Source organism: Platichthys flesus, chromosome 10, assembly GCF_949316205.1.
Source record: "Platichthys flesus chromosome 10, fPlaFle2.1, whole genome shotgun sequence".
Taxonomy (NCBI): Eukaryota; Metazoa; Chordata; class Actinopteri; order Pleuronectiformes; family Pleuronectidae; genus Platichthys; species Platichthys flesus.
This window is the reverse complement of record NC_084954.1, coordinates 13,481,627-13,506,191: the sequence shown is the minus strand read 5'-3', so window position 1 is coordinate 13,506,191 and position 24,565 is coordinate 13,481,627. Positions and strand designations below refer to the sequence as shown.

Genomic DNA, 24,565 nt, shown 5'->3' with positions numbered 1-24,565 from the left:
ATTCTGGGCATCATCTCAGTTTTGTGATGATTTTCTTATGTGTCAAAAACATCCTGAGGGTGACTGGGCTGAACTGTCTGCCCCTGTAAAAGCTGTGGCACTCCAAAGTATAATGAAGACAGTAGACACATCGGAAATGTTTGCAGATTCATTTATTTTATGCTGTGTGTATGTTTTTGACTATAAGGCACAACAATCTGTCTCAGATCTATATATTGACTGATTTGGAACTTGCATTGATTTAGCTCAGTCACACTGGGTGACTCACTGACTTATTCACTTCCTTCCTGCTGGACACACAGAAACCCAATGAAACAGGGGTCTTCCACAGTTTAAGTCATGTTTTTTTATTCCACATTCCAAATGTATGAATTTCTGATTAGCTCCTTTATTTAAGGGGACTTTTTCAATCTTGCTTTTCAGTCGAAGATTTATCTGCTGATGAGGCGCGTCAGCCCTGCCACTGCTGCTCCGGTGCTGGCCACAGCTCCAGTGACAGCCCACGACAGACCAGCAGCACCTGCAGTGACACCAGAGGCTTGAGTCTTGATAGCGAGCTACAGACAAACCATGTTATCAAGCCAGACTTATGACACAATATTACAACATTCAGTGTCATTACATTGAACCTTCACTCTTCAGTTTGTTAAAGGTATAGTTCAGCCAAAAATGAATATTCACAAGTTATCCACTTACCACTATGCCGATAGAGGGGTGGGTGAAGTGTTTGAGTCCACAAAACCCTTTTGGAGTTTCAGGGATCAACAGTGTTCCAGCCAAATTCAATACAATCTAAGTAAATGGTGACCAATTGATGAGTGAATTTTGAGTTTTTGGGGGAACTGTCCCTTTAAACTAGTGCCCTGCTCATTCTAAACCGGCCTGTTTGTAATGTTCTGTTCTCCTGGTCTCTGTATAGGCTCCGGAGCTACATCACTATATTACTATTTATTGTTTGTGGGCTGGATGTTGAGTGGCTGATATTTTAACAAACAGTCTTTGGGGCAAAGTTAGAAAACTTGATCCTATACCTGGTTTATCTACAATTTATAATTATAGTCAGTGTTCAAAGGTCTCTTGGCAACTTCTTCCCTGTCCTCCACGTGTAAGGCTCTACTTTTTCATCCTGAGATTTTTGTATTCTATATATATATATTGTTTTTCATTTTTGCAACTGTCACATGTTAGAAACATCATCAACCCCCTCAGATTATTGCGATCAGATTATTAAATACTGCACTAATAATCCATGTAAGATAACTAATCTTCACTCTTGTACAGGACTTCATGTTTTTCAGAGAGACATCAGCTTTAAAACCATCCTAAAATACCTGCTGATTGCAGAACAGCCACCAGACTTCCTGCGGCCACTCCTCCTCCGCCTGCGACTGCAGCAGACGACATCATGGTTGCAGCCATGGAGCCTGCGGCTATTCCAGCTGAGGTGAAGCCCATAACTCCCAGAGACACAGGAGCCAGGACCACAGCACCTGCTGCTCATGGACATGAACACGGAGAATGTGCTGATTGATTCAATGGCTAATCGAGTCATTGCACAGTAAAGGTTGTTAAAGGGTTAGTGAATCTCTGTTTGGACTCATCCTGCTGTCTTAATTCTGTTTTTAATATATAGTTTTTACTGCTTTCACATGTTGGATTACATGTTACGCTATATTAATAAAGTTTATTATGATGATGATTCTTCTTCTTATTAGCAGCAGTAGGAGAAGTATTGTTACAGTCTTACCTGCTCCTGCTATAATGACGGCAGTTGTCCCTGAAACACACCATTAAAGTAATATTAACACTCCTGGCTCCTCTGGCTGAACCACAGACATCTGCGCAGGTTACTGTCATCATTACATATTGGATTTAAAGGAAAATGTAGAAATCCAAGTGTTGGTTTAATAAGACTCACCAGCCAGCCCCATGTTGTTGTTGTTGTTGTGTTTCCTGGTCGTGGATGTGTATTGTAAACCTCGGCTGAGATACAGAGGAGGGACACAGTCATGTACAGCCACTGTTAATGGCCCCAGTCTGTAATTTGCCGCAGAGAAAAATTAACAAAAAGTCAAGTGAACAGCAGCACAGACCTGGTAGTCAAAGACGTGTCCTCCCGTGTCGAATGACTCAGGTGGAATGACTTTGTGAAGGGCGTATCGAGGCTTGAGTTGAAGACGTATGTGGTTGACAATCAAAGCCTCGCGTTGTTTCCAAACACTATCACGTGGTAGGTGTTGCGCACGCGCACATGGAAGGTGTGGGATCGGCCTGTGGTGCAGACAAGATGCCCACTGCCACCATCGCCCCTGTGTAGCAGCGGAGCGCCGCAGACTCCCCCTGTCGTCCCCCTGCCCAGCTGCATGTTGGAGTCCCACACACGGAGCCCCATGTCTGTGGCGAATGCGAAACACACGGTCCTGAATCCGGTAAGAGGCTTATTCTCCTCATCATCTTCATCGTCATCTACATCAGCAGGAGCAGGAGCAGCCCTCTGGTGCCATCACTCAAACTACAGACCCCCCACCTCCCCTGTAGCTCACAGTGCAGATAAACACTCTATTCAAGTTGCATTGATGTCAGCATGTGTCTAGAGACTAGCTGCACAGGTCTGTGTTCACTCTGTTCACGGGTCTGTGTTCAGTTGTTAAGTTGTTGTCAGTGCAGGTGTCCACTGCTCCTCACCTCTGCCCCCCCACCACCTCAGGTGATCCCATACACAGGGCCCGTACCCGGAGGCCTGCACCCCGGGGAGATCATCATCATCCAGGGCACCGTGCCCCCAGATGCTGACTGGTGAGTCTGACTCAAACCAGAGGATGAGCTGAAGACGTATGTTTCTTGTTGGTAAAGCCTCAGCATTTCATATTTACTTTGAATCAGGAAAAACCTTTAAACATTGTCATGTTTACTTAATTAGTTTCCTAAGTTCATTCTCTGCTCCACACTCACACCCTGGAACCCTCACAGCCTGAATAAATGAAAGCACTAATATGTATTTATTAGGCATGGGCAAAAATTATATTAAGGGTTAGGGTTAGAAAAAAAGGATATCGATAACTAACATATCAAATGCCTTCGTAGTATTTCTTTTGAGTTTAAAGACAGATTTTTACTCCTGAGTGAAGGTTGTGGTTTTAAACTCTTATTTATGAACAGAGAATAAAGAACATTGTTGTTTACAACCTTGATACTCTGATACATACATCACATAACAATAACACAATGGACAAATTGTGCAAAAACTACTTCATTCAAAATTTCCATTCCAATGAATTGAAGAATGTTTACATTGCATAGTGTCACTGAACAGTCAACAGACTGACCTGGAATTAATTTGCAATAAACATTAACACTTCTAATAAAACTTCTACAGTAGAAGGTGGAAACAAAATCTAAATTGTTGCAACATGACTGGAGAAAAACAGAGGAAAAGGGACTGTGGTATTACCTCTTATACTTCAACACCCAGAAGGCACCTGGCCACTCAGGCCTCTCCCATTTCTTAATCTTGGCCCAAACTTCAGGAATGTTTACAAAATGCTATCGTGAAAAAAAAGACTATGATTGTCAGCTGATCGATATTTTTATCCAGCTCTAGTCTTTGGGAACATCTGGTCTATTTCGGTGGATACAGCGGGTCATCAGCGGACATCAAGTGTTTATAGGAACAATTAAATTGTCATCAAATTACAAAATTATAAGCTTCCTCCATCAAACATAGGGCTATAAATAATTAACAACGATAACAATTACTAGAGGAGCCTGGATATATTTTAGCTCAGCTTTGACTCAGTGGAACTTTTAAGCTCCTCAAATCCTGATTTTGCTCCATCAAACTAAACTAATCAAAGTCCTACTACTACTGTGTGATAATTGCAGTTCATCAAATTTTGAAAACCCTGTAACACAGTAAAGCTGAGACCTTTCAGCGCCCGGCCTTTAATCCAGCGTCGGTGTGGGCCATGTCTGCAGGTTTCAGATCGACCTGTCGAGCGGCTGCAGCACCAAGCCGCGCTCTGACGTCGCCCTCCACTTCAGCCCGTGCTTCACAGGCCCCCCCAGGGTGGCATGCAACTCCCTGCTGCAGGAGAGCTGGGGCGAGGAGGAGACCCTCCATCAGCTGCCCTACAAACGCGGAGCCCCCTTCGAGACCATCATCCTGGTGCATGACGACGTCTTTAAGGTCAGTGATCCTACGATGCTACCTTCAAACAACACAAGCACATAGTGAGTCAATTAATGGAAAAACAAAATGGTTCTAAAGTATCTGTCTTCGCCTATAGGTGGCAGTAAATGGTACCCACCTGCTGAGCTACAAGCACAGAATCCCACTGAACAAGGTCGACACATTTTCTATTTCGGGGAAAGTCAGGGTGTACGCTGTTGGCTACATCCCAAACTCAGTAAGCACATTTCCCTTGTTTTCATATTTTTTTCCTCACAAGTTAGTGAGCTGTGAGCTTCTTTTATAGTAACGTCTTGTTTATTCATTTCTAAATGTGGCTTTCCCCCCACAGGCGATATATTCAGAATCAGGTGACTTGGTGAGTTTATCCTTTTTGCGTCATCTTCATAAAACCCCTGTGCATGAATGTTCCCAGTGTCTTGTGATGCTGCTAAAATGGATCACACTTTGTGAAGGATCCCTTTGTGCTCTGTTGACTGTTCAAGGGGACGCACAGACCTTTTAAGGACAACTCTGTTTTTTTCGACAGCTTGTGTCTCATTTTAGTGATGACTCTGTTGTAGTGTCTAAGATCTGGGAACATGGCTACAGCCAAGTCTATTTGGGCAACAGACCTTCAGGAAGTTGTAAATAAAGTGTTGGGACGATGCTGTGATCCCAGTTGTGCCGGATGGAGTCATGTCCAGAGCTGTGAACATACATTTTTGCTCAAGCATCAGGAAATAGTTTGGAATAATAAGTCCCATGTTATCTTCACTGTACACAGAACACCAAACCTACAGCTGATCACGATGTGAACACTGAAGGGTTTTCCTCACAGGCAATTATACGTACATTCTGAATAAACTTACAATATGTAAATGCATAGAGTCATGTAAAATACATTCATACATAGAAACGTGGTTTTGTATCTTGTCCACTTCTTTCACCTGAATTTAAAAGCCCCACCAGAAGACAGCTGCAAATGAACTGTGACATCACTTCTCACTATGTTTCAATGTTAGTCCATATTAACCTCATCAAATACAATACAATCAAATAACAAAGACAAATGATCCTGCAATCAAGATTAAACTAGAGTGGCACTCAGCGTGTACATGCCTCTGCCACAGTTCCCTTATTCTAATCTCCACAAAATTTCTCACATTCATAAATGTCAGTTCCCTAAATATATTGTTTTGTCAAAAACCATGAACTATCATCTGTGAAAAAAAGTCAAATGAACATTTTTGGATCTACCGCCTGATTCAGATCTCTACCATAATGTAATAGGTTCTTCCCGGACTATTAATGTTCTGACCATATCCTTCCTCCAGATTTTGTTGTGATCCATCCTTTAGTTCTTACAAATCTTGCTTAAAATATTGACAAACACAAAAACCAACAACTAACTTTAAAATATACACAAAAATATATACAAAAATTAAATATAACCTCCTTAACTGAGGTAAAGTGTTTAATTACAGGTTTTTGAAAAGGGCTCAGAGTTACGAGTGTTGATGAATGAATTAGAGGATTGACAGGAAGATAATGTGATGTAATGTGTCGTAACTAAGGAGCCATTTTTAATACATCGTTCAAATCATATTTTCCAAAGCAACATTTGTCGGGTTCAGCTTCTTAAATGTGAGGATTTGCGGCTTCGCTTTGTGATGCAGGATGGGATCATCTTAGCGTCTTGAATTATTGCCTGAACAAATAATACTTTGGATTGTGGGAAATAGCTCAGTCTTAATTGTATTCAATCGTTTATCCGCAGTTATGTTGTTTCAGAGCCTCCCTTACAAAGGCAGTATTCTGAAAGGCCTGAGCCCAGGGCAGCACATCACAATCAAAGGACAGGTCAGCATGTATCCTCACAGGTAAAGTGACACATTCAACTTCACATGACAATTAAGTGTATTTTTCAATCACTGATTGATTTGGCCTGTCCATGTGCTGTTGCACAGGGCTCTGTGGTAATCGCTGGGCCTGAAACATTTCCTTTATGAACACTAATTACCTCTTATCCACTCTTTCTTCCAGTTTCACCGTGAACCTCTGCAACAGCAGGACGGAGAACATCGCCTTCCATCTGAACCCTCGCATGAAGTCGGGTGTGTTCATCAGGAACTCGTACCTGAGTGAGACGTGGGGTCAGGAGGAGCGGGAGCTGCCCTTCTTTCCCTTCTCACCCGGGGAGTACTTCGAGGTAGGAGCCACTGAACAACTTCACTTTACTTTGAAAAGGGTGTGCTGGATGTGGATATCACTTTAGGTAAACAATGTCACATCCTCCCACAATGATGCCTTTACCTGTACCCAGATCAGGGGTGCTTCCAAGGTAATTCATGGATCTTGATGAAAGAAATCAGGCATGTTTAGGGGACTGATATTTATGAGTTGTGTACAGATCTATGAGAAGTCTTCATTACTAGTGTTTCTTTTTTTCAGATTCTCATCCTCTGTCAGTCCCATCAGTTCAAGCTGGCAGTGAACGGCTCGCACTTGTTCGAGTTCAGACATCGGGTGCAGGACCTGAGCAGCATCGACCAGCTGGAGATCATGGGAGACCTGGAGCTCACTGATGTTAAACTGTGGTGACTCGGGACTCCACAGCATCACAGAAACCAGCGTTACAGACACCATGACGCAGACGGTGGATGCTAAAAACATCAATAAAAAGGACAGCGATATATTAAACTAGTTCAACCATTGACAAAATGATCCATCTACCCAGCTCAGCGGACCGATGCATGAGCGAGGGCTGTGTCGAAGAATCAGGGCTGTGAGCCACCATGACCGTTTACAGTGTTTACAGAGTTAGGGTTGCCTTGGTTCATTTCTTCTATTCTCTCTAGTTTCTCTCTGCTGTGATACGCCATCAGTGCACTGTATAATTAAAACAGCAAGCATTTCAATGTTAATATAATTAAGTAGGATGGCGTATTAGGAGGATATAGATTTTTTTTTTTTTTTTGAGATTTTGAGAATCATGTTATATTACGAAACTAAAGTTGCGTTTTTAATGAGAAAAAAGTCATGATAGTACAAGCATATAGAAAAAGGTTTTAGGAAATCAGCAGCAAGGAGGACCCGTGGTCTTCAGAGTTCAACTCCGTCTAGATCTAAAATCTTGAAAAAAGAAAATAGGAATCCTCAGAAGTTTAAGTATTTTGTTATTTGTTAAACAAACATTAAAGTACATTGACAAGATGCTCCACATTCCTCGTTTTTACAAAGGGCGACTGGTTGATCTTCTGATATTCCCCCTCCATGATGACACGTAACCTTAATTTCAGACTTAATTCTCAAAATCTCAAGAGTTTTGTTCCCCTGTAAGTGACCATAAATATGACTCTGGCATAAATAAGCACTTACATCCTGGCTTTGTTTAAATGTCATGACAGTGTGTAATATAAAAAAATGAATGAAACTTTTGGGCCTATAATTTCTTTTGGAGCAAAGCTCAATAAATCCAATTTATTGTGCAGCTAAGCTAAAGAAATCATTTTTAATAAAATGTTTTGTGTTTACTATTTTCTTTGTTGCAAAAAATGGATTGTAATATTAACATTTTCGCCTGCAATATTCTGCCCTCTTCTTGATTTACCTTTCTTCCTGTTTTCTTATCCTCAGCATTCTTAAACAACTCTGCGTGTGCGTGACCAATTGAAATCTATTCATGTTTAAGTGCAGCAGAAATAAAGCACAGTGCAGTACAGGGTCAATTCAAACTCTTTATAATAACCTAAGAAATACTGTTTTGCTATCTTTATGTGAGTAGACTAAATAGGAATCCTGCATCGCTTGTCTCACTTTTCTCATTCTCCAAATTAAAAAAATGTCCCTGGTTTAAAAATGCAACCAAAAATCTGATATTTCTTTTCCAGTGCAATTGAGATTTTTTCCCCTTTGATTATTGCAATTATTGTAAAAATGTATTAAAAATCTTCCCTATATCATAAATGATTTAATACATAAATGTGTTACTGTTTGATGCGTCTACATGGCTTTTGTGTGATGGATTGTTCAGACATTGAGAATTTACATGCAGTACTTGTGGTCAGCCACAAGGTGGTGGAAGAGTTAAATGTTGACGGATTGCCTTGCACTACCCAGACTCTTTCACAAACCACCTCCTGTCAGTGAACACCAGTCTTTTTCCATGAGGGATAAAGAAGCAGTAGTTCCCTCTTTAAGTCCCTACACCTCAGTCTTAATTTTAGCTTTAACATCGCTGTCCAAAAGCTAGCGCCTGAGGCCGCAGCAGAACCGTCGAGATGAACGGAAGAATAAATGGCCTCAAGTCTTAACCTTCTTTGAGCATCCATAGATGTCTAGAAACATTCAGACAGGCTATTTTTCAAATCCGTCCATTTTACGTTTGAATCGCCGCAGGCATCGGTCACAAGATGAACTTTCAGGAAATGCTATCACCACATGACTCACAATAGCACTAACTGCACTGTGCCTCCTCAACCTCAATATTAATCAAATGTTTTCTGATAAAAAGTTGGTGTTTTATTAATATCCACAGGAAATATAATTTGTAGAGGTGTTGTAATAACCATGGTACAGTACAACATTCTCTTATTCTTTTCTTTTTTTAAACAGATAAAAAGCAGAGTGATATGCAACATGACATCAACCATTGCACTGCTGAGAATGTCCAAGAAAAAAAGGCAGAAGACAAAAGTCTGATCAGCAACAGGCAAATAGGCTAAAGTTTGTTTTACAAAAAGTCAGGTGTGTGATCCACTGACAGACATTCAGCTCTCTGACCAAAGAACTGTTATATACTGTCAAAACATGGATTCTGGTTTTAGCTTGACACCGCTCAAGGACATTCGCCACGAAGCTCCATTGTCCAGTCTCCAGGAAGATGGAGGATGGGATCCCTTGAACTTTAAAACATACACACACCAAAAAAAAGAGACAGAAGTGTATGTCTGAGTTGTCACACATGGAACCATCTCCCAGTCCCAGCAGAAAGGTTTGGCAAGACAATGGCTGAGGACAACTGGTTTCTCTTAGTCACAAACCACAGTTTCTAGCAGCTGAATTTAAACCACAGACAGTTTCTTCTCCAGATCTCATGTCCTGCTGAGAAGAAAGGGAGGGGGTGATGTGGTTCAAAAGTGGCACAGTTTCAGGGGTTGGATGAATGTTTTTAGGGGAGAGGTGGTGGAGGGGGACGGGGGTATATTCCATTGTCAGACGGAGCTGAGCTTTACCAGGCCTCTGACAGAGTCCTCGTGTAGCGAGTCCTGGCTGGCTGGGTTGTAGAAGCCGGCCTGCATGGTGTGGTTAAGGGGGCTGCCACAGGGTAGCATACCTGGGGGCGAGGGCACTTCCTCTGGAGTGAGATAGTGGTGGTGTGCCACCGGCTCCTGAAGGGGGTGGCTGTGGTTGTGTGTGTGTGTGTGGCTGTGTCCGTGGATTGGTAACATGTCTGTGGCCTCGTGGCAGCTGAGGCTAGGGGTCGACGTTGGAGGCGTTGGCTGCCCAAAGGGGAGCGAGCTGCACGGCCCGGACAGGGTGAGGGAGTTGCGGCCCGGTAGAGAGACCCCGTTTTCGGGAGAGGTCGTCAGGATGACTGGTTCGCTGCTCTGCTGCTGGAGGAGAGGGATGGTGGCGGCCTGCAAAACGAATTTGGTGCCTTGAATGCACTGGTCTTGATCACACTGCGTGGAAGCAGCCGGAAGCAAGAGACAGAACAACACAGGAGGGGAGGTGACAGCCAGCGATAGATAAGGTGCAGGAGGTGAGGGATGGAAATAGAAAAATAAGGAGAGGTGGTGTGGGAAATTAGATGAAGGATGAAACAAGGGATCGAGATGTGAGAAGACAACAGAGGAGGTGACAGGTGATTGGATAAGGGAGAGAAAAAAAAGAGACAAAGATGTTAGTACCCTTGTTAGAATCAGAGCCACACAGCGAACCTGCACCAGCTTATTTATCCATCCTAGTAAAAGCAGAGTCAACAGAAACAGTTGAACATTCAGGGCTATTCAGTCACTGCTTCATGACCTGATTGATCCATTCGCTTTAGAGTGGAAAGCGCACGTCTAAAAGTGGAGCAGAGTAACTGGGTTAGGGCACAGAGAGTCATCAATACCACACATTAGCCACAGGGAGATTAGCCTTAACACCATCAGCCCTTACCACCACGGAGCAATCATGTGTATCAGAGGACAGTTACAGATGAAACAGCACGAGTGATGCAGGTGACAGGAATATATACACAAAATAATAAACAAACAGGAGAAGTACGTTAAAGCCTCCCAGCATCGCGCTCACACAGTCCGACTGACAAGATATTGGAAGTAAAATGATTTGTCCCACAACGTCTACCTTTTCTTTATCAATCTCATTGACCTAGAGATGTGATTCCAGGTATCCTCTTATCGCTGCACGCCTTAACTGCTCTCCACGTATTACTTTACAAGCCAGGCTCCTCTCTAGGTTGTTAGAGACTCATTTGACTCAAGGTTATTGAACTCAAATGACACCGACCCTCAGTCGCCTCCACGCTAGCAAACAGCCACATCATCGGCACTGTGATGGGTGTAAGAATCATATATATTTCTTCCTACAATATGGTTGTTTCATGTTTTAGGAAGACTGAGGACTGTCTGTCCCCTAAAGCACACAAACAATACCTCAAGGGACAAGAGGAATATTGACTGAAGATTAGTTGAATCAAAACAAGCAGTTTGATGACATCACTTGTGGGCTCTGAGAAATTGTAATTTTGCCATTTTCCATTCTTTTCTAACATGTCACACACCAAATACATCAATAGACAGTGAAATTAATAATTAGTTGCTGTCCGACCATCCATTCATTTTGTGGAATCCTTGTCGAAACTGTCCACGTTATGTAGATTTTAAGCAGTGTCCTACGCTTCAGTTCAACAGCCAGTCATAATTAGTTCAATTCAACAAATGCACGCCATTAAGAGGATGAACGTGAACTTGTGCAAAGAAAATGAATGACACCACTCAAGGGTCCAGACGAGGTGGTTGAATCCAGCTACAAGTTAGAGAGATTAGCGCCGTCTGTGTTATTCCTGACAACATTACCAATGTCATTTATAAACTGGCTAAACAAAGTGTTGTATCCAGCTCTGAAGGAAGCAGAGACACAAGCCGAGCAAGAGACTTTCTGACTACTCAGTGAACAAAAAGTGAAACTGACAACAGGGCTGTCGGGTGTCAGTCCCTCATCACTTACTGTGTATCATCCAGGAAATTGTGGTTGATAAATTTGCTGTGCGTGCGTGCTTGCATGCAAGTGAGTGTGTGTGTGTGTGTGTGTGTGTGTGAGTGTGTGTGTGTGTGCGTGTCTTGTATAAAAATAGCTTGAATATAAAAGAAGAGGATGTACAAAGAGGAGAAAAGGAAGGAAGAAACAGTGAAGAACAAACATGGAAAGAGTTAAAAGGCCAAATGTAGATCATGTGCTCCGGTGGTAACGGACCGACATTCTGCATATTTAAAATATAACACAACATTAGTAAAATGTTATCTGGAAAAAATTATATAGTTTTTACCTACTGATTTTCTGTTGAGTGACTACTTGATTGACAACTTACTTCAAAACAATCTGAAAACCTGGGCAAACAGTCCTACCTGAGTGGCAGCATTCATAAAAAGGCTTGTGTAAGAATTGATCATTTATAAAGTGGGTGAACTGACGTGAAGAAAACAATGACTGCTTTCAATCAAACTATCCATTTCCCCCAAAATCAAATCCCCAATGGAGGTTTTATGTTATCGAGGTGTAACATGACATCATATCACACTGTTACCGGGGGAACCATTTGCAAGGCTTCTGCATACGAGGCTGTGGTTTTTGAGCTGCATCACAGACAAAGTACCTCACAAAGAAACAGGGCTTTCGACTGTGCGAAGGAAAGAAAATGCTACTTCTAGGTATTAACAAGGCAGTGGACAGACACAGTCAGGAATAAAAGTGACGGATTAAAAAGGGGTGTTCCGTTATCTCAGTCCTACACATCATGGCTCCTCACACCATAGATCAGGGGGAGAAAAGTCAGCTTTTTATTCCTCGCTGTTTGAACTATTTTAAAATGGGTAAAATCAGCAGTTGCCTTATTATCTAATTGAAAACAGTCACTGCTGATAAAACAAATACAAGAAAATAAACAGAGCAGACTATGTATCAGTGGGCTGATAAAATGATCGGCAGTCGGCACGATAGGACAAACCCACCTGCTAATCACGACTTCTACGTAAACAGATGGTTGTTACTTGTGCATGTGCTAATGTGTGTGTGTGTGTGTGTGTGTGTGTGTGTGTGTGTGTGTGTGTGGGGGGGGGGTCATTACGGTTAGTCCACACACGCAGAACCAGGAGACGGATGATGCTCAATTGCTCACGTATGACGTCTCAATGAGAACACTATGAAGATCTCAGATCCCTCATGAACCAACATGTCACTCTTCTTCATTTTGAATTCAATAAACCAATCACCATGTATCTCAGGACGCAGTCAGATTTGTGTCTTACCATGTGGCTCTGCTGAGACTGGGTGGCCCCATACATAGTGATGCCATTGGTGGGTGGTGCCAGCTGTGGTGTGCCTGATTGGATAAAACCCCGTCTGTCAATTAGACTGGTGAGAGAGAGAAACAAAAAGACAAGTAAAGGAGAAAATCATTAATTCACAACTATCATACAGCAAATGCTATTAACAACTAACAGATCAAACAGAGGAGAGAAGTGCAAACAAATGGATTCACCTGAGCCCTGTAAGGTCTTCAAGTACAAGTCAATCGCTTTCACTGACTGCAACTGGGAGCTTAGAACTGCAGCCATAGTAACCTTGTGTGCAGATGGTCAGGTACAATATTTTATTTTGGAAAGAAGCCTTAGTATTCTCGTCCTGACCAAACACAGCGCGCACACACATATTTGTTAATAAATTATTGTGGAGCAGCGGAGAACATCCCTATTTGTGTCCCAACATTAATGCTGCACAACTGTGACACAGCTGGTTGGACAACAATCGAATATAAACACACAAAGCTGGTCGATGTGTTAAAATAGAGCGAGCAGCAGGGTGATCGTTTAACAGACTGTGTGTTGACAGGGAGCTCCGTTGGGACTGAGCTGGATTCAGTTAGAAATGGTTTGCTACAGTCGCAGAGACAAACTCTGAGAGCCGACAGCAGTGGCTTGTGTTACTGGTAATGAATACGGGAAGGACTGCAAATGTGGTTAGGAGGAAGACAGCATTAAAACACGTAGGACACCAACAGAAAATGTGAGTCAGGGTCTAAGCAGGGAAGTGAGAGGCGCTTTTGTGTGTGTGTGTGTGCGTGTGTGTGTGTGTGTGTGTGTGTGAGAGAGTGTGTGCGTGTGAGAGGCAGCGTTCCATGCATAGTCCAAGGCTGAGGTGAAATATTCCTTCCTTCTTGAGGATCCAGCTGTGTGGATCACACACACACACACACACACAGAGATGGCAGCCACCTGTGCACTCAGGACTCTCCTTTACCACCCACTGGAATCATTACCAGTGACTTACAGCTTGTGCTGACCAGAGCACAATCCAGCCAAGAACATTGGCTTCTAACGTCCTCAATCACTGCTCTTCTTACTCTCTGTAAGTGTGATGGAAGTGTATGAGTCTGTGAAAATAATAATTTGACAAGGCAGTGTGCGCATATGCTAAACTACACACTGCGTGTTTCTCAGCTTAGTTTGTTCTGTACAGTTAATGCAAAACTGAAACTGCAAGATCGAGTGATGTCTTGACAGAGACAGCATTGTTATATCTGCAAGGTGGTCACTGTCGCAGGAAAAACCATGACGGAGGAAAACAAAGAAAGATTAAAGTTCAGCTTTCTGAATTCCTGGGCAAAAATGCTCAAGAGAAAGAAGCTGGAAGGGAACGACCACTGATATTAACATTCACATGGACACGAGAATGCAGCTGTTACAGTCGGGTTGAATCACATGCACGGCAGAAGTGTGAAATCTAATATATCTAACCAACTTTGATCTTGGATTTGGTTAAAATGGGCTTGAAATCCATTCGGCTCTTGATGAATCTCAGTGTCTATGTATAGAGAAAAGGCTGCGGGGGCGGCTCTTTTCAAAGCTGCTCCTCACATCAAAAGGAGCCCAACAATTCTATTTTAGTCATTAAACCAAATGGAGTTACAGTTAAAGATCCTGTGACGTATTACAGAGAAGGTGAAGAATGACTGAGTGGGATTCTCAGAGCACTGAAGGATGAGACTTATAGATCACGTGTGGCAATACGTATATCACCTAATAAAAACACATCGTACCTTGGTGGCAGGGGTCCACACAGTGCTGCACAGCAGTTGGTGAATATATTGCCGTGGCTGTAGGGATTATGGTTGTCCTTCCCTCTTTTAGAGGACCATGAACCTTTTATCTGGAGGAGACCACACCATATCATCACTTGCAATTTCAGAGATGTAAGAAAATCAAGAGTGCAAACAGATTATGACTGTGTACCCTGTCTAGCGTGACGCTGAAATGTTTGAGTATCGAAACCCACAACCCACACTCTGACCAACTGAGCTACACTAATGTCTGACTGAGGTGAGCCTGAGCTGTGAGGACATGACATCATCAACAAGCCTCTGTTTGTGTTTAGCATCAACTGAAACTGGGGTTGCAAATGAAAAATAAAAAAAGAGAATATCAAAATAAAACATAAATTAAAATGAAATTTAAAATGATAACTATGACCAAATAAAAATATATTGTGTGTGTAGCAGCTGAGGAAAGTGTATTATTTGACATACTGGTGCACGTTCATACTCACATCTTCATTGGTGGTCTGGTTTGAGCCGATCAGGTAGGTATGGAAGCCTGAGAGGCCCACTATGGACCAGATGGAGAAGAAACACACCACCACCTCCAGCACAGTGACAAAGTTAAGTTAAGTAACTTCAGTGAGACATATGGCAGGGCAATATAATAATACCAATAATTATCGCAATTAGAATTTATATTTCATTAATAACAATATATAAGCCATAATTAATCTACTTCAAATTTATTAAATGTTCTGCAAAAAAACAAAACGTTTTACTGTTTATCAAGTATTGGCCGTATACAGCCTTCATTTAGGAGCAAAAATCTTTATATAAACGTATTAAAATAATAATGTGACATTTATCGTGATATCGACTGATAGGAAAATGTTTATCTCGATGAAGTATTTGGCCATATCCCCCAGGCCTAGTGAAACAGACAGTAATGTGAGAGCTCATCTAGAAAACATCTAGAAACACACATTATGGAATGCATTCCAGCATGAAGAAAAAAACAAACTCATGCTCACACACTGACCTACAGCCTCAGGGCTTACCTCCTCTTGCCAATAGCTCCTACTCACTAGTTAATTTGGCTGCCACGGCAGGACACTGCTCTTTTTCTCTGCTCTGCATAAAAACACACACATGAATCGTTCTCCCTTTATAAATAGGAGGTGTAGTCACCCTGGGTTCAGTCTGTAAAAGAATGTGTTGTTCATTAAATATATTGGAAAATTAGTTTAATATGATAAACTAAAAGATAAGTTATGACATGAGTCAGTGTGTTAAACGCTCCTTTTCTCCCTCTTCTTTTTTTTACTCTTCCCATTCTCTTCCTCCTTAGCAAGCATATAACTTGTCATGATTAACCTCATATAAAAAGGACTGCTACGATACCATCAACTGCAATTCTCCTTAATTAAAGCCCTGTAAGACCCAGGCTATCATCAGCTTGGTCACAATAGCACACACAGATATCTCAGCCACAGAGAGACGGTGCCATAAACATGTGCTCTCCACTTGATTTGTGACAAAGAAATGCCATCAAGTATCATTTAGATTTGATAATTTATGGTTCTCCAAACGTGCTAAACTATCTTAGTTATGGTTGGACCCTAGTGCAGATTGCTTGATTATCTAAAGGAGAGAAACATAACAAACCCGCAAGAGTGGGGGTATATCTTAACTGCCTGGATCTATAGCTAAAGGCCAAGGTCAAATGGCAATGACTGTGCTGCAATGACTTGTGGTGAAACACAAAGCTGAAATAGAAGCAGGCCTGAAAATTGCATGAAAACAACACAAACAAACAAATTCTGAACAAAACAAGGAACTTGGACCTAGTAGAATAGTTAGCTCTGTTGCATGGGTATGAAAAGTCTGACAAGGACCAGAAAATGTACCTTTCAAATGATGCTGCTGCTGCTGACTCAAACACGCAAACCTCTTTTATCACCCGAGTACGAATCATGTCAAACACTACAGAGAGAGTCCACAGATGAGGTACAGTCAAGTTGCCTGTGGCAGACCAAGAGGCAAAGAATGATGAAGCTGCTGTTGCAACTTACATCTGAAAAGACACAGCCCCAATTTATACGGTCCGGAAAAGGTTGAAGTACCAAATAGGGAACTGTCGTTTATCTAGATATAAAAATGACCTCCATTAGTATACAAGATTTTGTTCATATCGCATAGCCCTAATTACAGTGCCGTTTGTAAGAGCAGTAGCTTAAGAAGCCTCGCACCGCTCGGCATCCATCACGCAGACAGTCATACCCACACTAGTTTCAAATCCCTCTCACACAACATCTCTGCAGAGGGAGGGGGACAAGTGAGAGGCAGATGAAATCAAAGAACCACTTAATACATTGGCAGAGACCGAGAGTGGAGCTGCTTTTGCATGCTGCATGAGCCCAATGGAACATGACTAATCAGACGCACACCAGTCATGCAACTACTGTTAGTCTGCAGAAGGTGACGGGGGCAACATGAAGAGTCATGCAAATTAATCCTGACCCACAGAGTAATGCACAGGGGCCCTTGATGTACAGTTCAGTCTGTGATGTACAGTTGTGTCTTAAAGAGAATAATTAAAGGTGAGTGACTGAATAACCACAGACAGACATGTTTATATAGTGAATCTAGGCAGACAGGAGCAGAAACTGCAAATTCACACTTAAAACACCTGCGCTAAAGGCAGATAGTCAGATTTTAGTGAAAGGATATCTGGCAGGACTCTCTTTTAGTGCCTTGAGGAACCCATGTTGATGGGAGCCTGTGAACAGAGAGAGACAGTTTCCATTAGAACATGATACAATGGTGTTCTTCATTAAATACACACTTACACAGAAATGCACATCAGTATTGAACAAAACCATATGAATGAAAGATATTTAAATCAGATTTGGGGCTCGACACACTGAAGCTGTTGCACCCCCTTTTAAAGTTCTAAGCACCAACAAGATGAACTGAGCTGTTTAAACTAGAGATGTTCCAAACACCTACATTACAAATGCCTCTGATACTGCCAAAAAAGTGAGGATGCAAATCTGTGTACCGATCCGATAACACGTCTTTTAACTATATTAATTTCTACAATGTTATTTTCCCGGACATCACTTCTACTTCGCCACAAAAAAGCAGCTGCACTATACCACCACTGGTGAGTGCCGTTTTGAGAGCAGTGAAGAAGAAGAGATCTCCAGTAGTTCAGCGCCCGCTACAATGTCTGCAATATATGCCTATATTTAACACTGGAAGGTCCCACAAGTAAAACAGAGACATTTACCACTATGGCTAGACGATAACCTGACCAAGGCATTAAAACACTGATAACAATCATCACTTTGATACAGGGTTAGTAGCATAAAGCTGTTAAATATATAATATAGGTTCTTAATGTTGCAATTTGTTACACTGTACAATGTTCTATTTCAGAATCGATATCCAGAAGTAAAAAACATTAAGGACTGGCCATCTTAATATTTGGCAGATATCTCTGTACCCCAAAGTCAGGTTGGTAGGTTTCAAGAAATGGGTTCAGTAAAAAGAAAATGTAAATTTTTTGGGTTACTGAATAAATTAAATCCTGAGACCAAAAGGGCACATTTATGCATTTTTAATTTAGCACTGCAGGACAGTTCCAAACAGTTAGATAGGTCTTAACTGTGAGTGCTAAACATCAAACAAACATTGAGTGACAGTAATGTATGCTAACTTGGTCTGAGGTCCACTGGGAGGGGAACAATACAAAATCATAGACCTCAAACTGCTGTGATTCTTTTTGCCAAATCTGACAGCACTTAGTCTCAACACAGCACAATTAAAAATGCAAGAAAAGAGGATAACCTCACCACAGTTTAGTCAGCACTACAACAGCCTAGCAGCAAATGTTGGCATGCACTTCTTTCCCAGTGAAACATTGATCCACTGACTATCATTTATGCAAACACATGCACACACTGGTGTGGTAGCATGCCAGAGTGCTTCAGCTTTTCACAACTCCCACTTACAACCTGCTGGCTTAAAACACACTAAGAACACAGTCAGGAGGAGTGTGTGTGTGTGTGTGTGTGTGTGTGTCTGCATCATGCCTGTGAGTACATGTCCTTTCCCCCTCCTCTCAGCTACTTACGTAAAATGATGTGTGTGATGACAAAGGCAAAGATGAAGATGGTGAGGAAGGACAGCGACAGGATGAACATGTAGAAGAAACGGTAGTTCCTCCTTCCCACGCAATTTCCCACCCAAGGACAGTGGTGGTCAAACCGCTCTGCATGGACAGAGAGAGACAGAGAACAGGGAAGTTTATTTTGGATACAAGGACACATACCATAACAGAGTATCTTTTCATCACAGCTGACACAGCAATAAAACAAACTCCTCTGTCTAAAGACTCTGCCGTGCAAACAGACTCATTTAAAATTAACTCCACATTCTTTAGAAATGATGTTTGTCTACAAGATGTACAGGTGTTGTTGTTGCCTGATCAAGAAAACCATGTTTCTCATTTAGAAAACAGAGGCTTGGAAAAAATAGCCATGATACATCAGTGCATGTAAAGGCAGAGTATGATTCAAGAACTGTGGGAAAATAGAGAAAAAGAAAAATGTCCCTTTGGATCTTGGCATAATATTTTATCATATTTTTCACATAGTGCAACCTGGCTATTTATATAAGTATCTAAAAAAGTTGCAGGCAGGCCAACATGGCTCTGTATGGCATCACATAGGAGCTGCACGTGGGTGAATGAGGCACTTTGTAGGATCAGCAGATGAAATATGTCAAGTAAAGGCACATTTATGCTAAATGTAAGACACATATGGACAGAGCACTGTGTCCATTTGTCCCAGTTTGTCATGTCTTCTAGAAGCTTATGGATATGGATTAAACAGATAAAAGGAGTAGTATCGGCATAGTAGCCTGATGATTGGATGACATGAGAACTTTTTGAGGTGACACAATATATATTTGTAATGTTACTTCACCCAGTCCCAGGGCCAAACAGCCACTTTAGCTTCTTTCTTTAGAGGATCAGAACCTCTTCTACTGTCGCTATGGTTGTTTTCAGGAACTCTCAGCTCTTCAGTGCCCACTCTAGTGAATGCATTTTTTATCAACCATGCAAATGTAAGCGATGCATGGATGTGTGTGTGGGCATCTCTTTTCGCACGAAAGGCAGCATAAATAAGCCTTAAGATGTCAATAAGGACAGGTTTGAGGAGGTTTTGAGGAATTGTAAATTAAGAGAAAAGAAAGGCAGTAAAGTAAAAATGTTGTATGTTTCATTAATGTAAACCATAAGCAGCTACAGCACACTCATCTTCTCACTAAGAGAGCTTATTTTTAACGTGGGTATTTATTCAGCCCAAGCTTCGCAGTCCTGTCACCGAGTGTGGACTACTAGCTGTGCCCGGTGATAGCTACTTAAGTAATTAATCAGAGCCATTATTTGTTTAAGGAGGTGAAATGACCTGTTTCTGTATTCATTAATCAATGCCTGGTTGAAATGTGTTTGGGAAACGTCCTCCAGTCAGACAAGACGAGAGGCGGCAGCTACTACAAGACTAACCTGGCTTTGACCCGAGTCCGTATCAGTGGTCATTAATAATAAGTGACCAATGATGCTGGAGAGCCTTGTGATATTCTAGTGTATGTGTCCTACTCTTGAAAGTCCATGTGAAGATGTTTTAACAATGAGTCAGGAATGATCCACTTATATTTAAGAAATATATACAATTTCAGCTTCTCTAATTACATTTCTAACCTCATCATCTTGGGCTGAGCATTAAAACATCGAGAAGTACCTAATAAATGTATTGTCATACATTTTTGCTTTCATTAATAGCATTATATAAAAAGGTCAACATATGCATAATAAGGAGGTATAGCATATCATTGATCTACTTATCAAACCAGACAGTTGTTTTTGGCCAGTGAGATAAATCATAAACACCTAACCATTTCAGTGACAGTAATACATTTTTCCTGCGATAAAAGTAAATTACAAAAAAGAGTCTGTACTCCTAACATAGCCACTGTTCAGAGAAGACAAGTCTAGTTGTGAGAAAAACGGGCAAACTATAATTTTTTGTTGGTACAGCAGGAAGAATGCAGCTCAACTGGATGAGTTGCTGAGGGAAACATGTTTGGATAAGGTTTTCTCTGACAGAGCCAATGTTATGAAGGCAAGTTTCGTGGTGAGCGAGCTGAACACTAAGAAGCTTAGTACGGTGGCCCTGAGAGCTCAACGAACAGCAACTTAAGAAAACACATGAATGTTGACAAAACACAAGCAAAGTAAACATCTTCATGAATTTCACAACACATTAGACAAATTCGCAGCAAATAGAGAAACGCGCTGATTCCCTTTTTTACTCTAGTAAGCTGCTAGAAGCAGACATAACAAAACACCAGCTATAGCAAAGGTGAGGATTTGTTTTGACTAAGACCAGCTGTGTGGCATCATCATCACTGCCAAAGAGGCGTGTGACATCAGAAGCCTCACCAAAGCTACAGCCATCGCATTAGAGATGTTAGTGGAAAAAGTCACTGAAGTTTATTTGAATAATAATTTAATATGGCCTGTGAAGGATGATCCAAAAATGTGTAATGGCCCTTGATAGACTGTCTCTTTCTAAAATGTATCTCTGGCTTACATCTAAGATCTAAACATTATAAACAAGGATTGGATTTAATAGATCACACTGAGAATGACTGGCTTCCCAGCTTTTGTTAAGCTGGGAAGCTTTGTGATCTGATTGCCACCTCCTAGTCTTTTCCCCCTGTGTTTACTACTTCCTCATCTTTGTCTCCCAGGTTTTCAGTCGGCCCCGCTCCTGACGAGGAAATAGACAATCGAAAAAGGGGATGGGCAACACAAAACCCTTGATCTGATGAGAGAGATAAAGACACAAGTTTCTGTATCTGTCTCCATCTTTGACTAATTGCCTTGTTGTGGTCTTTGTTTTGTTCCCAGAGACAGAGCATGTGCGTTATGCTGGCAATTTATTTCGGTTCAGTCAAACTACTCCCTCCCTCTCCTCTCTGTGGAAGAGAATAGCTCAAAGCATATGTACTGTACTTTCCCTGTAGGTCTTCATCACAAACATTAAGTTTGGCTTGTGACCTCAAAAGTGTTTAGGGCACAGAGGCGATTGAGTAAAATGAATAGATCTTGAGCATACAAATAAATGACTTGCATTTTGTTGAGAAAACATAAAAAACATTATTCACTTTTAATAACTTTTCACAAAAAGTTAAATTGTGTGACTATCATTTGAATAAGATCTACTAGTCCCTTATTCAAATATGTTTGAATCCATAAATATAACAAATATTTAAACTACTAGTGCTGAGATAACAGTGAAGTGAAACTCAAATATTCAGCTGTATAAACATGAAAAAAACTTCTTGGGTGGAGGGAGACTTTAAAATGCAACAGAATGTGTATGTGTGCGATCAAGTGTTAAATCTGACAAATCATCCCCTAAGGGTGGAGACAGGAAGATAAGAAAGTAGAACTCATGTGGCTAAGCTTGACTGCTTATCACATCTGTATTGATCTGTATTAATAAACATTAATATAGACCATCGTAAGACAGATAGGCACAAGACGGTTTGGAATATTTGTGTTTGTTATATACTCTTTATACTCAAAATGAAGAAAAAAATGAGAATGCTGACAGGAAACCAGAGAATATGATCTTCACTCACCCACACAGTTGTCACACAGGCTGCAGTGGGAGGCACGTGGCGGTCTGAAGATCTTGCAGGTGAAGCAATACTTCAGTTTGACTGTCTGGCCGTTGATAACCACCTCCTTGGTCCTGGGAGGAGGCCTGTAGCCTGTACTACCATTAGCCACGTCTGGGGGGGAAAGAAAGAGAAAAAATGAATGAGAGTTTCTCTCAGAGTTTGTACTATGGGTCTGGCATGAGAAATTCCTTAGAATGTTTGCAGCATCTGACTCTGACAATTGTGTGCTCATCTCTAATCTCAAATTATCCAGAATTCAGTTTGTGTCTGAAAGCAGCTATAGAAAACAGTCTCACTAGTGATGAGAAGTAAATGATAAGATAAATGTAGTATATGACAAACTAAAGTTTCACACTGCTATGAATTTTATGTTTGAAAGTTACAGTCTAGTATCTGGTTGTATTCTCTTTACTTTTCAGTAGGTTAAATGCTTTAGCATCACACACTTTCTCTAACAGATTCCTTTGCATACTGGATAATAGCCCAATCAACAAAGAGCAGCACTCTATGTGATGGCTATACAATTTAAATGTGTAATACAGACTTGCTAGGATATATGTCATGCTGCCTCCAATCATACAGATTTAATTCTGGAACAATTATTTCTTTACTAAAAGGACATTTCGTTTGTGGAATCATACTGGGGGAAAAAACAATAGATTTTACATCACAACAACCTACAAACCTCAGTATTTTTTACTTTAATATCTTTAGCATGAGCTCAACAGACTTGCATTAAAACATCTTTTGTGCAGGCGATAAAACACCACTTACCGCTCCCTACTCCTGAATGAAAAGTATTAAAAAGCTTTTGCACTTCCTTAAAATTGCGACACAGGTCAGGTAATCTTAAAAAAATTCTGGTATTTAACATTTGCTCAACACCACATCCACGATGATAATACCAAAAAAAAGATAATGGTGACAAACGGCTCTGGATGGCTCTTGTGGAGGAAGAGAGCAGCGATGACAGGCTAAACGGTGAAGATGGGAGTGATGATAGGGATTTTCAAGCCATTAAAGGTAGAGCCTGTATCCTATTATGGCTAAGCTCGCTTTGATGACTCTCAGGCACAGTGAGAGAGGATTGTGTGTGTGTAGGAAGATCATTTTGAAATCATTTAAAGCAGAGGCCCCTTGCAATGTAGATTTGGTGGTATGTGTGTTGTTGGAGGGTGGCTTGTGTGGGTGTTTGACATTTCAAAAGGAGGGCGGAGAAAACGCAGCGAGTCCTGGTCTGCAGAGTTCCTCTCTCTTGTGATCAGTGACTACGATGCTTCTTTCCTCTCTCCCCTCATCTCACTGTTCTTGTGCCCTTTGACATCCACTAAGAACCTTTTTCCGCAGACATCCCTCTGATTAGTCATAGTGCACTAAAGTTTATACCAACATTAAATGCTGTCAAGCAAAATAGAAGTGCTGAGAGAACAAACTGTTCTTCTGCAACATCAGATGAGACATTTTCCAGCTAATTCTGGGTCCTATCAAATAATGCTAGTAGCTAGACAAAGATGTGTCACATTATAAAAAGAGTCAGCTGCTGTGTGTAGGAAAATCTTAATTTCACGCCACTAGTGGCATATTTTTGGAGATTGCTACTATATTTTACAACTCAACAACAAAGCAACAGATATTGTCCAAAAACTGGGGGCAAACTGACTGCAAAGCCACTGCCTCAGCTATTTATAATACTTCTAGAACCATATGAAATTGAGAGCATGAAGTGTGAACAATCACATAGCAAAATAGTTTCATATTAAAAGCTTTTGTATATATTAAAACATTTTCGCAAAGATAATTCTATTTGACGATCCCATGTTGAAAAAAATCACAAAGTGAAGCCAGTAGAATACCACCATGATCTAAATCAAGGGGAAGGTGAGATGATTGGTATTCAGCTGCATCATGCAATTTCCCCACAAGACGTCACTAAATTCTACACACTAAACCTTTAACCCGATATCAGGTTTTAATATAAAGGATGGTAGTGTTTTTGACGTAATATGTTTATGTAGAGACAACCAAATAAGCCCAGCTAGTCTGACACTGTATTTCCATACATTGTCCTTCAAATCAAGTAGACTTCCACCAGCCCATCAACATTCGCTACACTTGTTCACAGATGTGTGCAGTAAAGCACAGGGTGAGCGAGGGTGTCCGGCTTTTCTGCTGAGCAAAGCCATTTGTACACTGAGCCATCGTGGCAGATGCAGCTTAGCTTTAAACCAGTGTGGAGCAGGAGGGCCCACAGAGAGATGGGCCAGGCTCGAGCACGCCAAGCTACAAAACAGGGCCAGGTAGACTGGGAAGTG

General features: G+C 41.3%; 3 protein-coding genes across 5 annotated transcripts in view; 1 reads left to right on the top strand and 2 right to left on the bottom strand.

The window, feature by feature from the left end:
- Window positions 1-135: 135 nt before the first annotated feature.
- LOC133961702 (interferon alpha-inducible protein 27-like protein 2A) lies at window positions 136-2,219 on the bottom strand. The gene is made up of 5 exons (XM_062396988.1): window positions 2,094-2,219; window positions 1,919-1,983; window positions 1,748-1,777; window positions 1,332-1,493; window positions 136-520 (listed from the first exon to the last, which is right to left on the bottom strand). Exons 2-5 carry the CDS (start codon window positions 1,929-1,931, stop codon window positions 432-434), a joined length of 294 nt encoding a protein of 97 aa, XP_062252972.1. The 5' UTR covers window positions 1,932-1,983; window positions 2,094-2,219; the 3' UTR covers window positions 136-431.
- A 26-nt stretch (window positions 2,220-2,245) lies between these two features.
- On the top strand, window positions 2,246-8,176 carry LOC133961701 (galectin-8-like). Its single transcript, XM_062396987.1, has 8 exons — window positions 2,246-2,429; window positions 2,708-2,796; window positions 3,976-4,186; window positions 4,287-4,406; window positions 4,521-4,547; window positions 5,963-6,051; window positions 6,215-6,380; window positions 6,623-8,176. The coding sequence occupies exons 1-8, from the start codon at window positions 2,364-2,366 to the stop codon at window positions 6,770-6,772; spliced, it is 918 nt and encodes a 305-aa protein (XP_062252971.1). The 5' UTR covers window positions 2,246-2,363; the 3' UTR covers window positions 6,773-8,176.
- A 493-nt stretch (window positions 8,177-8,669) lies between these two features.
- Window positions 8,670-24,565, bottom strand: part of zdhhc14 (zinc finger DHHC-type palmitoyltransferase 14) — a 38,026-nt gene continuing 22,130 nt past the window's right edge. Inside the window, exons 4-11 of one of the 3 annotated variants that reach the window (XM_062396985.1) lie at window positions 22,212-22,364; window positions 18,631-18,768; window positions 17,223-17,271; window positions 15,002-15,104; window positions 14,496-14,605; window positions 12,706-12,811; window positions 10,084-10,136; window positions 9,676-9,810 (exon numbers count right to left, since the gene is read on the bottom strand). In XM_062396985.1, coding sequence (XP_062252969.1) covers window positions 10,128-10,136; window positions 12,706-12,811; window positions 14,496-14,605; window positions 15,002-15,104; window positions 17,223-17,271; window positions 18,631-18,768; window positions 22,212-22,364 — 668 coding nt within the window. In that variant the 3' untranslated portion in view covers window positions 9,676-9,810; window positions 10,084-10,127. Of the gene's footprint in view, window positions 9,856-10,083; window positions 10,137-12,705; window positions 12,812-14,495; window positions 14,606-15,001; window positions 15,105-17,222; window positions 17,272-18,630; window positions 18,769-22,211; window positions 22,365-24,565 lie in introns of all 3 variants that reach the window. The other 2 variants (XM_062396983.1, XM_062396984.1) reach the window with 2 other exon arrangements.